Source organism: Ipomoea nil, unplaced genomic scaffold (assembly GCF_001879475.1).
Source record: "Ipomoea nil cultivar Tokyo-kokei standard unplaced genomic scaffold, Asagao_1.1 scaffold2921, whole genome shotgun sequence".
In the NCBI taxonomy this organism is placed as follows: Eukaryota; Viridiplantae; Streptophyta; class Magnoliopsida; order Solanales; family Convolvulaceae; genus Ipomoea; species Ipomoea nil.
This window is the reverse complement of record NW_017619349.1, coordinates 4,141,376-4,157,928: the sequence shown is the minus strand read 5'-3', so window position 1 is coordinate 4,157,928 and position 16,553 is coordinate 4,141,376. Positions and strand designations below refer to the sequence as shown.

At 33.9% G+C, this 16,553-nt stretch overlaps 1 protein-coding gene across 1 annotated transcript; it reads left to right on the top strand.

The window, feature by feature from the left end:
- The first annotated feature begins 2,771 nt into the window (after positions 1 to 2,771).
- LOC109161073 (endoglucanase 8) lies at positions 2,772 to 8,186 on the top strand. The gene is made up of 7 exons (XM_019309394.1): positions 2,772 to 3,049; positions 3,377 to 3,784; positions 4,122 to 4,214; positions 4,548 to 4,709; positions 6,532 to 6,643; positions 6,944 to 7,107; positions 7,681 to 8,186. Exons 1-7 carry the CDS (start codon positions 2,810 to 2,812, stop codon positions 8,002 to 8,004), a joined length of 1,503 nt encoding a protein of 500 aa, XP_019164939.1. The 5' UTR covers positions 2,772 to 2,809; the 3' UTR covers positions 8,005 to 8,186.
- Positions 8,187 to 16,553: the final 8,367 nt, after the last annotated feature.

Here is a 16,553-nt window from a genome sequence, read left to right as displayed (position 1 = left end):
TTATGTGTCAGCAATTATCAAGTCAGATTATGTATCTAGTCTAGTTGATACGTTATGGAGAAAATGGTCAAATAGACCCCTAAACTTTACCCCAAAGGTCAATTAGCCCCCTAAAACATGTCAAATTAGGTCAATGAAGTCTAAAAACCGGTAAATAACCTGTTATTACAAGTCATTTCAGTTCCGACGATAAATTCCGTCGACCGTCGACAAATTCCGACGATCGGCGAAAAAAAAATCGGTCACCGTGACAAAATCCGACCGTTCGACGACCGGACGGCCGCTTTCTCCTTTGGAGAAGACAGCCAGATCTGGTCATTCTTAACGGCCAGATCTGACCGGTCTTCTCCATTGGAGAAGAACGCCAGATCTGGTCGTCTTCTCCATTGGAAAAGACGGCCGTCTGGTCGTCTTCTCCATTGGAGAAGGCGGTCGTCCAGTCGTCTTCCGGCCGGATTTTGTCGCAGGTGACCAGATTTTTTTACCGGTGGTCAGAATTCTTCGCTGGTGGTCGGAATTTGTCGCCGGAATTGAAATGACCTGCAATAACAAGTCATTTATCAATTTTTGGGCTTCATTGACCTAATTTGACATGTTTGATGGTTTAATTGTATTTTTATAAAGTTTAGGGGGCTAATTGACCTTTGAGGTAAAGTTTAGGGGCCTATTTGACTTTTTCTCATACATTATGTAGCTAGTACAATTGTTAGTTTGTGTACTTGCAACTATCATGTTATGTGTCAGCAACTATCAAGTTATTTGTTTACATGTACAAAAAATGTTAACTGTAAGTACAAAATGTATTAACTGAAGGTACATAATTTTTGTATCAGGGCTCATAATGCAATATAAACTCTAGTCTACTGTCTGTGATATAACAATTTACAGGCTTAATGTCAGACTTGGACTTTCGGGTTTGGACCATATATACGATGAGATTCTTGAATATTTGTTGGATGTAGGCCTATTGGGCTAATTATATTAGGTAAATCTGATCTGCTACCCATTATTTCATCATCGTCCCTATCAAAAAAAAATTAAAAGAGATCCAACGAGTAGTTAATATTGTAGAATTCTAAAATCCCTTTTCAAAATAAACCCAAGAAAAAAAAAAAAAAAAAAAAAAAAAAAAAACTCTTTCTCTAGCTGTCTCTTATAAAAAATGCATACTTTCATTTATTTGTGTAACATTAAATTAGAGAAGTGGATAACATAACATGCATTACATATATATCTTCTCCATCTCATCAGGACCAGGAATGGGTGGTGGCAGGCCACAAGAGACAAAACAACATAACATTTGTAACATCAATTTTATCCACAAAATTGGTCCAATCGATCACCTTAAAATTTTAATTCATTTTAACGCTAATCTTGACCGATCAGATGAGATCAAGACCATTTATACACAGAATTTACCGACATAAATGAGAACTTAAGGACCGAGAAACAACTCACAAAGATACCTAATGTATCCAAATTAAAGCTGCCATGGTGGAGATAATAGTGAACCCAGGCTAGCAACTCAGTATCCACTACCCAACACCCATCATAAAAATAATCAAAAACATTAACATTTCAGATCGCACTCACCCTAAATATATACCAAGTAGTAAACAATAATGTTGAATTGCCAATCAACAATATGCCCAAATTGCCAATAAATTTGATTTTTCCGCAAGTACTGACACTTGTATCATATAATGGTCGATCATAGTCTCATAAACGACAAATTATAAATGGACAAGGGATACATAAAATTAGACACTTCAATTCATCACCGTAAAAAAATTCCTATACTCAACATACTATAAATACAAATTTTACTTTAAATTTGGAATCAACAATTACTATATTTACAACTACGAATTCAAGATTCTTTAAGGACAACCTATGTCCTATATAAGCAGCAAAGTTGTTGGTGCATTTAATTTTAAGAATAGAAGTGATAAGGGCACCAGGCAAAATCATATATTTCTCATTTCTATTTTTCCTCTTTGAGCGATTGCAGAGGTAATTAAGATCTCACACCGCTACACAATGCAATGCATTCATTCAACAACACTTTTATCATATCATATATAAAGGACAATATATACTTTAAAACCTCATAAATTAAAACCTTAATTTATAATTTTATTTACAAAAAAAATTATATTGCATGTCTTTATCTATGTCGAGCATAAGCACTACATTGACATTCAGATTGATCCATATGAAGAGGTTTAAACTCCCGACATCTCTTAAGAGATGAAAGTACACAGTCACTCATGTCAAGCAAGCTAGTTAGTTCTTTTGTTATTTATGAAGTATATTTAGTCGGTAAGTTCTTAATATTAGGATATTGTTGAATACTCAAAATCTTAAAATTCGTTTTTTTTTTTTTTAAGTCTTAAAATTCATTTAAAAAAAAAAATCTTAAAATTCAACTCAATCTGCCCATACCTGCCCCACCTGAAGGCTTACTAGGTATGGGTCCACACCATACCTTCACTTTTCAGACCCTCCACGTGTCCCCTTACCAAATCAGCGGTGATAATCAATTCATTTTCACTTCACGCCCCTAACGGCAAAAAAGTCACCCTAACGGCTATATACATTAACTCCGGTCCAAACCCGAACCGGTCAAAACGGTTCCGTATACGGTCAAATATCTCCTCATCGGGTTTCCAAACCCCATCCACTCACGTCTCGCCACGCGGCGCAACCCCATTGGGCATTCCCCGAGAATCCAATGACCAATCGCGAAGTATCTTTCCTATAAAACGGTCATCTCCCCTTCGCTACCTTGTCCCTCGAGCACCCAAAAATGGCGCGAAACCCCTGCAATTTTCCGGCGAGTTTCCGGTCACTTTCCCTCACTTTCTCCCTCGTTTCCCTCCTCTGTCTCGTCTCTGCTCCACATTGCTCCGCCGGAGCTCACAACTACCACGACGCCCTCCGCAAGAGCATCCTCTTCTTCGAAGGCCAGCGCTCCGGCAAACTCCCCCCGGACCAACGCCTCCGGTGGCGGAAAGACTCCGCATTGCACGACGGCGCCACCGCCGGAGTAAGTATACCACTTTACTATTTTAGCCGTAGTAGCAAATTATAATTTATAAGATTACCATTTAGACTCTTTTCGTCAATTAAGAATCAAAATGCTGGCCATATTATAACTTGTTTGTAATTTAAAATAAGCTATAAGTTCTTAAATAAGTTGTGATCTTATAACCACCTATTTGCAATGGTAACAGAAATATCATCACACTACATAATAATCAGTCTATATTATAACTTATTTGTAGTTTAAAATAAGCTATAAGTTCTTAAATAAGTCACGATCTTATGATTAAACATAACCTTAATCATATTTCTTATGTGGTGTTTTTTTCAGGTGGACTTGTCGGGAGGATACTATGACGCCGGAGACAACGTGAAATTCGGTTTTCCGATGGCGTTCACCACCACATTGCTATCATGGAGCATCATAGACTTCGGGCGGAACATGGGCGGCGAGGTGGGGAACGCCGTGAAGGCGGTGAGGTGGGCGACGGACTACTTGCTGAAGGCCACCGCCAGGGACGGCGTCATATACGTTCAAGTCGGGGATGCGTTTTCCGACCACCGGTGCTGGGAGAGGCCGGAGGACATGGACACTCCGAGGACAGTGTACAAGATTGATCGGAACAACCCCGGGTCTGACGTCGCCGGCGAAACGGCGGCGGCTCTCGCCGCCGCATCTATAGTGTTCCGGTCACGTGACCCTGCTTACTCTAGACTCTTACTCGATCGTGCCGTTAAAGTAAGCCTTGTCACGTCTCTCTCCTATACCCCCTAGTAAATGTCTTTTTCGATTCCGTAAAAATATTCGATTCATTTTCATCAAAATATATTATTTTTATTCAATTATTATTTTAACTAATTATTTATGATTTTATGAAGAAATAAATGAAAATGAATTCTGAACAGATAAGATAAATTATTGGGTGAAATATGATTTAGTCAGACATCCCCTTTTGCAACATTCCATGTACCTAATCAAGACATTACATTAATAAATTACCATTTTCGAGAGAAAATAGAAAAAGAAAAAAGCAAAAATTGTTCACTAAAACAATATTGTTTGGTTTTTTTGTTAGGTTTTCGAGTTTGCTGACAGGCACCGGGGTGCGTACAGCTCCAGCCTGTACCATGCTGTTTGCCCTTTTTACTGTGATTTTAATGGCTACCAGGTAAATATATATATAGTAAAATTATAATTATAGAAAAGTTTTACAATATTATGTATTTTATAAAATTGTACATTATGTTTTGTAAGTTGTACTTTCTCTTTATGTGCATATGATAAAGCTTAATGTACAACTTTACAAGACTGATGACAATATTAAATTTCATGTTTTCTAGCCTGGACATGTGATTGAACATGGTGTACTTTGTATTTTGAGAATATGGTGTCCTTTTATGTATGATATTGGAAATTGTGTTATTTTATGTGTTCGGATTAATTAATAATAAATATTTTATTTTTTATTTATTTATTGGAAAAAAATTTATATTTGTGAAAGGATGAGTTGCTATGGGCTGCGGCGTGGCTGCACAAGGCGTCACGGAGACGGGTATATAGAGAATACATAGTGAGAAACGAGGTCGTTTTGAGAGCTGGAGAAACCATCAATGAATTTGGATGGGACAATAAGCATGCAGGGATTAATGTCCTCATTTCCAAGGTTAGCTACTTATACTCAATTGAAACTAAAAATATAAATAAACTATATATTTAAAAATAATTTAAATCACGGTGGCTCAATGACTCAGCAGATAAGACAAAATGTGGGTCCGCACAAGGGGTCTGTCCACTTTGGGCATAATCCTTGCACTGTTGCCATTGAGGTTTAAACCTTAGTTTCATCTCCCATTGAGCATAATCCCTGCACTGTTACCACTGAGATTTAAACCTTAGTTTCATCTCCTAAATACTGTCTACTGAACCATTGAGTTAAGCCTGTGCGGGCGGAATAGTATTTCTGTTTTAGTAATAGGATGAGATGTAACACTATATTGTTAATGATAGAAAATTAGGAAGATTATGAGTTAATTAGTAGTGGATGTATTCAAGATTTTGTCTGGTAGTCCACTCATAATCCAAGCCCATATTACTTGGGTGGGGAGCATTATTCTTCCTGTCCTGTCTCTTTGAGGATTCTTGACTTGTTAAGGAAGATGTCTCCCAATCACATGGTGGAGAATGGATTAGATCTGTGAATCATTGGGTGGGGTCCAGGGTGGATAGATGGTGGCCCCCCCACTTCATTGGAAAATAGTTCCAACTTTTTTCCCCAAGATATATCTTTGCCCATTGTGTTCTTGTAAGGTGTAAGAAGCTAAGGGAGTTTTGATAATGCCACATGATTGTTTATGGTATGGGCTTCATGTGATCCCCCCACCCCCCCACTTCCTAGTTGACAATCTTGGACAAATTCCTTAAATATTTACGATGTCTCTCAATTGTTTACGATCAGTTTAATTTTTTAATTAAAGAGACAAATTCAGTTCGTAGTGTCCACAGTTTCTAATATCGACTGAATCTGTCACAAACACTTAGTTTGAAATCTTTAGTAACATGGCTGATATGATTTCTAGGGTTTCTGAAACCCTAATATTTTAGGGTTTAAAGTATCATTCCTTAAAACGCTAATACTACTTCTTACTTGTTAAACTCTATACCTCTATTTCTTTAATTTTATGAATCTATTTCATTTCGATCATAAATGATTGAAACGGCTAATTTACGGATCATAACATTTACACTACTGTAGTAGTCACATGTTTGGTTTTTCCAAAGTGAATTTCACAAAATTTCTTTCATCTTTTTGAAAAAGAAAACTTGTGCCTTCTTCTTCTCTCTCTCTTGATGGAAGAGAGAGAGAGAGAGAGATATGAGTCTGTGAATGGCATGTGCAAAAAGATGGGAAAGGACAGTTTTTTTCTTCTTATGTTACCAGTTTCCATACAGAGAGTGATGAGATCAGTGGCTTTCAGATCATCTTTTATTTTCACTTTCCCACTAACAAAATTATATTATAAAGTGTGATTGGGACTTTACCCTAATTGGTGGCTCTAGATTCTGCACCTGCCACCCTACCCCCACCCCCTCACATTTTTTTTATTACTTTTTGACAATTTAGAAAAATATATATTACTCAATCATTATATAATAATTAATATTTCACATTTTCACCAGACCTATTTTATATGTCCTGTTTATAATAAAATATTTAATAAATATAATTTGCCGGTCTATACATTACAAGAAGAATCAAATTTACGCATGGAGAAATTAATAGGTAAATTACTAATCTGTTCATGTTTAATTACCAATAGATTATTTTCAAAAAAAAATTACCAATAGATTTTTGTAGGTAAATAATTAAAATCTGTGGATATTTAACTTGCATTGTAGCTAAATTCGTTTTATTCTTGTAGTGATATTTTTGTATTTATGAATAAAGTTTATTAATAACTTTTGTGATTATTATGTGTGATGTATAGGAGGTACTTATGGGGAAGGAAAATGACCTTAAGTCATTTCAGATTATGGCAGATGGTTTCATATGCTCCATACTTCCTGGAATTTCCCATCCTCAAGTACAGTATTCTCCAGGTATATTTAAACATTACAATTTTTTAATTAATCTTTTCTTTACCCAACCCCACGGCCCCACACCCCTGCCCGATAGAGCATTCAGCAGAATGTGAATCACGGCGACTTAATGACTCAGCAGACAGGGCTAAATGCTGGTGCGCACAAGGGATCTGATCTCCCTATACTGTTAATGTCAAGATTCTACCTACTGAATCAGTGAACTAAGCCCGTACGGGCAAGGGGAATAAAATCTAACTACATACTTGAGTGAATTAATTGAAAAATGCTAAAAATTTTGTCATTTTTGGTGGCTTAAAGGTGGGCTGATCATCAAACCTGGGAGTTGTAACATGCAGCATGTAACATCCTTGTCTTTCTTGTTATTGGCTTATTCTAATTATCTAAGCCACGCCAATCGCGTCGTGCCATGTGGCCAGACCTCTGCCACCCCTGCCCTCCTCAAACGCTTGGCCAAACGTCAGGTTAGCTCCACTCTACTTTCATCTTTTTTTTTTTTTTTGGAAAAAAAAAAAAAAAAACCGATAGTAGATTACTGCATAAGATCCGAAACAAAATCAGGTAAACAAAGTCTCAGTACAACGTGTTAGTCTGTGAATAGGTTGTTGTAGCTCGAGCGTGAACTAATATATTAAAAGATCCAGATACTAATGGAATAGAACAAACAACAAGTGAATGCTTATAATAGGTTCTTGTAATATTTTGTCTATTTTTTTGATTAAATTAAGACTATAATATCACGTCTTATAATAGGTGAGAATTCTCGAGTAGAGCACTCCTCGGAGAGGGGATCTTTTTGGTTCATTCTTGTCGCTATGTTGCCTTCCAATTCAAAATGTGATTAGGGGGCATGCATGCTTTTATGAACCCTAAAAAAAAAAAGATCCAATGTTAATAATTTTGTCCATGGCACTAACTTTAATGATGAGAAAGTATTCTCTCACTTTAATTTGATTAGATGGTCAATTTTACTATACTCTAGAAATTAACATGTTATGTTATATATATAGTAGTTAAATTTTCTTTTCTTTTTTTAGGTGGACTATATCCTTGGGGATAATCCGTTAAGAATGTCATACATGGTGGGGTACGGTACACGATACCCGGAGAGGATTCACCATCGGGGAAGCTCGATACCGTCGGTGAATAACCACCCAGGGCATATCGGGTGCAGAGACGGGTCCCAGTATTACTTCACTCAAAACCCGAACCCGAATACTTTAGTCGGAGCGGTGGTCGGCGGGCCGAACATCAGTGATTATTTTCCGGATGCGAGGCCCTTTTATCAGGAGTCGGAGCCCACTACGTACACCAATGCTCCTCTAGTGGGGCTCTTGGCCTACTTCTCGGTCCATTCTTGAATTTACTTTGTAATGAATGTAAAGAGAGAATGTGGTGGTGTGCAATTGTGCAAAGTGCAATGGCCACCCTCTCTATTATTGTTGTTCAAGATTCTAATTGTATGTTCCTTTTGAGTTATTATTATTAATTAATTAATATTATTAATTTAATGAAGAAAATTAGTTTGGTTTATTTTACTCAAGAAACAAGGTTAACTACTTATACTAAAATGAAATTATAAAAATAAACTATATATTAATAAAATTAATTCAAAGTATTTAATTTTAGAATCGAAATTTTAAAACTTTAAGACGTATCATTTGGTTTCTTTTACTCAAGTAACATTTCTCTCTCTCTCTCTCTCCCAGTCTCTCTCATGATCCTAAAGAGTAAGATTCTTAGATTCATGTGCTTTAAGACCAGCATTCATTGGGTTTGTGATGGATATTCAATGCGTACAAATGCAATGAACATTAATGGCTCTGCCACTTGACTGAGAGATAGGATGATGTATTTTTGAAATAACACATCAGTTTTTTTTTTTTTTGGAAAACAAATAACACATCAGTTAATATCCAAATCAATGAAGTTTAAACATTTCATTTATTATTGGAGGGAGAAAAAATATTCATAGGCTAAAATGAATATTAAAAGAGGAGAGAAAAAAAAAATAATATTCATCTTGACCAATGATTTTTTTTTTTTCTTTCAAAATGAATGAAATGTTTAAATTTCATTAATTAGGACGTCAAACATGATATCTTGAGATATATAATTATATTTCTCTTAATTCATATGTATCAGCATGTAAATAATTATAGGGGGAATAGTCTTGCTTCATTGGCTTCCATCTCTCATTTAATTTGTCTTTAATTAGTTTTTATATAGTTTAAGATCATATTTATTTATAATGTTTATCTTTATTTTTCTTCTCCCAAAATGTTAAATCTCTACCCTAAGGACCCCACACTCTGGCCCGACAGAACATTTAGGAGGATATAAACCATAATGACTCAATAGACATGGCAAAATGTCAGTATACACAAAAGATCTATCCACTTTAAGCAATAATTTTCACACTGTTGCTGCCTAAGTTCGAATCTTGGTGTCTCATTTATTTATCTTTATTTTTGGGGGTGGGGGATGGGATAGGATATGGCTCCTAAAGGTGATAGGCACTTGACCTGTTTGTATATATAATGAATGCACATGGATAGATGGGGTGTTTCATATGATTTGCCTACATTATACATCTCCATTCTTTCAATCACCAAATCATGAGAATTGAAGGAATAAATTAAAGAATCTCTCATCAAGAGTTGGCCATGATAGGGGGTCACATTTTTCAAACTTTATTTTATCTAGTCTGTGAACATCTGTAACCTGTCTATATACAATGTGAGGAATAAGGTACAAAGTTAACACAGGCTTAACTCACTGATTCGATCAGTAGGTGGTATTTGAGAGAATGGATCAATGTTCAAATTTTGAAAGTGGCAATGTGAAAATTATGTTCAAAATGGACAGATTATTTGTGAGAACCGACATTTGGTCATGTCTACTAGACCATTGAGTCACCCTGATTATGCTGTGTCGGGCCAGTGTGGGGCTTTTGGGGTTGGGATTCAACCTTTAGAGAGAAGGAATAACGTACAAAGCCAACATGGGCTTAACTCACTGATTCGAACAGTATATAGTATTTGGGAGAATGGATCAATGTTCAAATCTCAAAAGTGACAATGTGAAAATTATGTTCAAAGTGGACAGATTCTTTATGAGAACCGACATTCGGCCCTGTCTGCTAGACCATTGTGTCACCGTGATTATGCTCTGTCGGATCAGTGTGAGACCTTTGGGGTTGAGGATTCAATTAGAGAGAAGGAATGACGTACACAACTACTTTGAATTCAACTTATTGCATCAAATCATGTTTCATACGCCGTGATAGAGACATTGTTAATATAATTTAAGATTATTAGGTTTTGTGTCACATATATAGAATGAGAAGCTAATAGATGTACTAATTGGTCGGATGATTTCATAGCAGACCTCATTTGCTCTTTGTTTAGGGGGTGTTTGTCCGTGGATTGTCAATAATCTTTAGTTTGTTTGGCTTATATTATTTTGTTTCTTTCTGATGTATAATAAAAAAATAAAAAATAAAAACAAAAAACAAAATCTGTGAGATGAGTTAGAGTTTTTATAAGTACTACATTTTTCTTCGAAAATATTATAATTTTTTTTTATAACTCTTCAACCCTTAATACTACATTTTGATTTGATCGAATTAAAATTTTTATTCAGTTAACCGATTAAAACATTTTGTTAATTCAATTCGGTTATTAATGGAATGAAAAATCTGTCCATTTCTACACTTGATCCTGGATTATTAATATTTTTACATTTGATCCAAGATTAATAAAATCTTATCACATTTAGTCATTCCAGTCTAATGGTAACCACTAACCAAATTGCAACCAACTGATTTTCCATTGAAGCATTTGAGCTTGAATCTGGATCTGCCAAATTAGTATGGTGGATTAGTTAGCAGGCAATTCAATGATTCATGTTTTGGGCCATTAATGAGAGATTGGGCTTTAGTATTATGATTTTCTTTCCTTGGTATTGGGATCTTTTTGGGTTTTATTATTTTTTTGAAACATTTTGAGTTTTTTTTTTTTAATTATTATTGATGGGAATAGGGGTTATAAGTTAAGATTTATTGGGCTGGATTTGAGAGTGCAAGTCGTAGGAGGGCAAATTAAGCTGTGGACATGTGCCCACCTTGTAAGGTAAGTACAGTTCTACAACAGTGTCGAAAACGACGTCGTTCTAATTTTTTTTTTTTTAAAGTTATTTTTCACTTGTCGTTAACGATGTTTCTCTTTTCGCAATCGCATAGTTTAGAAATTATGAATCTACTGTATTTAAATTATGAATCTACAATATAGAAATTATCAATCTACAATATTAGGTTTGTGAACATGTGATAGAGCTATATGTTCATAATTTTATAAATATATGTTCATAATTTTTGATGTTCATATATTCAATTGCTGAACCTTGTATTCACAAATCACAGAACTATATTTCATAATTTGATAACTATATAGTTTAGAAATTATGAATCTACAGTACATAAATTATGAATCTACAGTACAAAAATTATGAATCTACTGTATTTAAATTACCTTGCAAAGTGGGCACAGTTCCACAGCATAATGCTTCTCAAAGGAGATGGAGGGTCAAGGAAGGCATGATGAGTCGGCCCGGAAGGAGGGTATCGCCCGGCCTCCGGCGGGTGGCCGGGAGGGCCACCGGTCCCCGTCGGCGAAGGCGTGCCTTGCACCCCCGCGGTACATTGCGCCTTGCCCGCGCCCCCCTTTCTGGTGGTGCGGCGTTGGGGGTGGTGTGGCGGTAAGGAGGTGTGTTGCAACAAGCTGTGGTACAGCGCGACATGGTGCGTGGACGTGGGACACGTGGATCAAGGGTCGTACACGTGGACGGTGCATTTGCAGGAGGTTTGCTATAAATAGGATGCTTTGCCTCTCACCAGGACATCACTATTTGAGCACTATAGGCACCCTGACTTAGTGGTCTCTGGTCTATACTCTCAACCCATCCACCTGAGTTTAACTCTTGTCAGTAGCATAATTAATAATTACACTTGAGTTTAACTCTTGTCAGTAGCATAATTAATAATTAATTATAGCTCATTCTTCGAGCCTTAATTTTTGTATTTGGACCTGTACCTCGGACTTTTCTTTATACCTGGTTTATGGTGGACCTGGTCCCGACAAAACCATAAATTATTATTATTATTATTATTATTATTATTATTATTTATTTATTTGTTTGCATGTTGATGAGTTAAAGTAATCCAAGTTATTAATTTGTTAGGCTTATTCTTGTAAATCTGTTTCTATTACTTTTTGGAAGATGTTATTTATACATCTGAAAAATATTTTTTTTTTAATCACACGACTTGTACTGATTAGTTAAAAGAGGAAAAAGTAATAATAAACGGGTCATTTCTTAAAATTAATAATCAATATGTGTTGGAACTCTTTTTCTCGAATTTTTTTTCTATTCTTTACAAAATTATGTCTAGTTTAATCTGTTTAAAATAGGCTGGGATAAGATTTCATCTCTTGTAAATAAGTAAATTACTTGAGACCTACCAAGAAGTTCAATAACTTTAATCTTAAATTAATATAATCTATCTTTTTATTTTTTATTTTTTATTTTTTATTTTTGCCATATAAAATGGATGGGGGTGGGGTGAAGGAACATTCTAGATCATATAGACAATCATTTCTAGAAATAAAGTTGGAATTGACATTTTACTTAAAAATTGCATTTTGACCTAACAGCCGAAAGTGAAGCTAAGAGCTGCTTAAGTGATATCACTAAAATATAAATATCAAAATATTATAAATTAAAAATATCAAATTTTAATTTTTTTTCTATTTATTTAATTTTATTTTTATTTTTTTGGCATTCTGAAGCTATTCATTCACATGGAATAATAATTGAGCAGGATCTATCCACACTGATCATCTTTTAAATTTCTTAATGTATCAGAACATGGCAGAGCAATTCAATGCCACATATTAAAAAATTAATTAATTGATTAATTAATTAATTAATTAATTAATGGTTATATAATTGCTTCAATCTAAAGATTTAAGAATATTCTTTAATCATTACCCACGGGATAAATGGGACTTTATACTCTGGATAATGCAGTACTAAAATATATAAATCCACCTTCCTTTAAATGGTTATATAAGTAGTCCATTTTTTTCCCTATAAATTATATATTTCCCTAAAAAAAATCATATATATACAAATATATTCTTGTTCCGTTTTATGTACTCCGTATTTGATTCAATCAACAAAACTTAATTTAAATTAGTTATAGCACAATGTAATTTTTTAAAATAATATTTAGTTTAATTTTAATACCTTATGGTTTAGTGGCATGGGTTTAATCTTCAGTGGGGGCGATATTAACTCTTTGTGCTTCAGTAGGCCGGAGAAAGTAGTTATAAACAGATAATACATTGTAATAGAGTAAGTAGTACTCAAAAAATAATAATAATTTTGAAAATAATAATAAAATATTTTTTAAAAAACCCCCAAAAATTGGTTTGAACTTTTTAATAATCATTGTCCTCCAAATTTTCCAAAGACCTCTGTTGATGTCTAATGTTACTGATCACTCCTCTCATTTTGAAAGGTTGCTCCCAAAGCTGCCTATGCGGGCAATTACGTTTTTGACTATTAACAAGAAATTTTGTACATATATTTAAAAAAAAAAATTAATTTGATCAATAAATACTAATTAAACATGGAAACTTAGATGAGAAAGTAATTCAAATGAATTTAAGTGTAACCGTAATATATCTTGCATAGTTGGGAAGCAATAATATGATCAATCAAGTTTCTCTTTGGGTGGTAGGGTTGTGTACATTATTGTATATATTAGAGTTAGATACAACTATTATATTTCAACGTTTATAAAGCCCACTCAATGGGGGTGGGTGGGTATGGCCTTCATGGGAACAAAGCGATACTAGTGGGTGACTTAATGCCACTTCACAAAATACTTTCAAATATCTTTAGGAAGGGGATACCATATATACACACTATTTATATCATGTGAGGTTAGAACCTTTCACCTTCTACTTAGGAAAACAAGTGGCTACCAATGAATTACAAGTCACTTGGTTACTTTTAAATATTTTTAGATTATATTTCACAAGTCTATGAAGCTATCAACCTTGTTTTTTTTTTTTTTTTTTTTTTTTTTTTTTTTTTTTTTTTTAACCAAGATTTCTCGACTTCATTATATTATATCAATGGATTCCTCTAGAGTCTAGACTAGGGGTGGAAATGGACCGAGCCGAGCCGAGCTTTGAACAATTAGGCTTGGGCCTGTTACGAAAATCTAAGTCCTAGGCCCGAGCCTGAGCCTGTATTTAGGCTTTTTGTTAGGCTCAAGCCTGAGCCTGCAATTAGCATGACCTGACCTGAAGCTTTTTTAAAAGCCTGTTTAATATTTAGGTCATTAAAAATGCTTCAAAGTAAGTCCTCCCTTGAGCTATTAAAGCCTATATGTTAAGACTTTTTAAAAACTTTAGTATATCTAAATAATATAAGAAATGTACCTAATATAAAACTTGTACATAATTACACAAGTATATCACCACAATGCAAACATAATAGCAAATAAATATAAAATAAAACAAAATAAGTCACGACTTCAGCATGTTCATTAACTTGTTTAGAAATAAATTTAATTGTATTATTGTTTGTTATCATATATAATATAGTAAATAATTAACAATCAACTCACATAATTAAGTTGTGACACCTTAATAAAAAAAAAATTACACAATAAGAACATTTTTTTTTTATTATTATTATAAGGAAGGGGGGTACCCTACATATACACACTACTTGCCTCAAGTGAGGTTCAAACCTTTTACCTCCCACTTAGGGGAGCAATCCAATACCAGTGGACCACAAGCCACTTGGTCACAATAAGAACACTTATAGCAAGATTAACAACAATATTTATAGTTGAGTCATAATTTAGAATGAAATTTTGGAGGTGCAGAGTTAGGGTTTGGTAATTATATATACTTGGGGTTATATTCTAATAAATAAATAAATAAATAAATATATATATATATATATATATATATATATATATATATATATATATATATATATATATATATATATATATATATATATATATATATATATAGGCCAGGCCTGTAGGTCTGAAGGCCGAGCCTGGTATATATAGGCCTGGCCTGTTTAGTTTAATAGGCTTTGAAATTGGCTCAAGCCTGACCTTTTTACTAAACGAGCTAGGCCTAACTAGGCTTTAATTAGGCCTGGACATAGGCCCCTACAAGGGGTTTGGCCTATTCCCACCCCTAGTCTAGACTCTTAAAGAAGTAGGTCAAGTCAATTTAGCTTCAAGGCTCAACATTAAACTGTACATTTCTGCACACAAGAAGGTCAACGCAAATTCCAATTGGAACTCTCAATATTCGTGGCAAGAATCGAACCAAATATTATACTATTGACTACAGTCCACCTTGCAAGATTGCAGACGTTATGCCATGGAACCGTGTTCACCATTCATGGTGAACACGGTTCCAACGGTGTTAGTACACCGTTATCTTTTTTTTTTTTTTTTTTTTTTTTTTTTTTTTTTTTTTTTTAATTACGTGATTGCCTACATATTCACTTTGGAACCATGCCTACACATTCACTTTGGAACCATGGGATTATGAATTTTCTGTTATAAGATTATGAATTTTCTGTTATGAGATTATGAATTTTCAATTATGAGATTATGAATTTTCTGTTATGCGATTATGAATTTTCTGTTATGAGATTATGAATTTTCATTACATTCATAATTTCGGACATTCATAAATTATGAATTCATGCATGCACATTCACTTTGGAACCATGCCTACATATTCCCGTCCGAAATCACGGACATTCATAAATTATGAATCTATGCCTGCACATTCACTTTGGAACCATGCCTACACATTCACTTTGGAACCATGAGATTATGAATTTTCTGTTATAAGATTATGAATTTTCTGTTATGAGATTATGAATTTTCAGTTGTGAGATTATGAATTTTCTGTTATGCGATTATGAATTTTCTGTTATGCGATTAAGAATTTTCTATGAATTTTATGAAAATTCATAATCTCATAACAGAAAATTCATAATTTGATCAGTAACGCGCCGTTAACTCCACATCCGCGAATTTTATTTTTTTTTGCCTAAAAACGACGTCGTTTTGACTTGTGTTCACCATTCTCGGTGAACACGATTCCACGGCATAATTTGCGACAAGATTGACCATTGATATAATTAAGGTTCAATTTTAATATATTGAATGCTAATTTTAATATTCATTTTTTATATACTAAATGTCGATTTTTAGGTATACTACCAAAAAAACAAATTCCAATACACAAAATTAAAAATTAACATTAAGTATACTAAAAAAAAATGAATATTTATCTATGATCCACATTGCAATGTGGACCATGGTACATAGTACAATTTGCCGAATCAAACATCTACCTTGCTGAAAGCAAGTTTTTTTTAAGTGAAAATTCACATTCACTAGATCAATATTTGTGGCGTGTTTTTTTTTTTTTTTTTATAATTTAAATAAAGCTAAATGACATTGATGTTGTTACTACTATATTATATTTTGAGGGGTGATTTGAAATTGCAAAAATGCAAAAAAAAAAAAAAAAAATGAAAAAAATAAATTGTAAATATTCTATAATTCCATTTTTCTTGATTGAATGGAAGCCTACATTTTGTGGTTGTGCTAGTTCTCACCTACCAAACACCAAAACAATATTTATGCTTAAAGCTAAAGCAAATAAAATCCATTCTGAAAGCACTCTTTTCCTTGTTTAATCTACACTTTATAACAAAAAAATAAAATAAAATAAAATAATATAATGACCAAAACTCAAAAGACTCCAAAAAAACCAGGACTGCTATA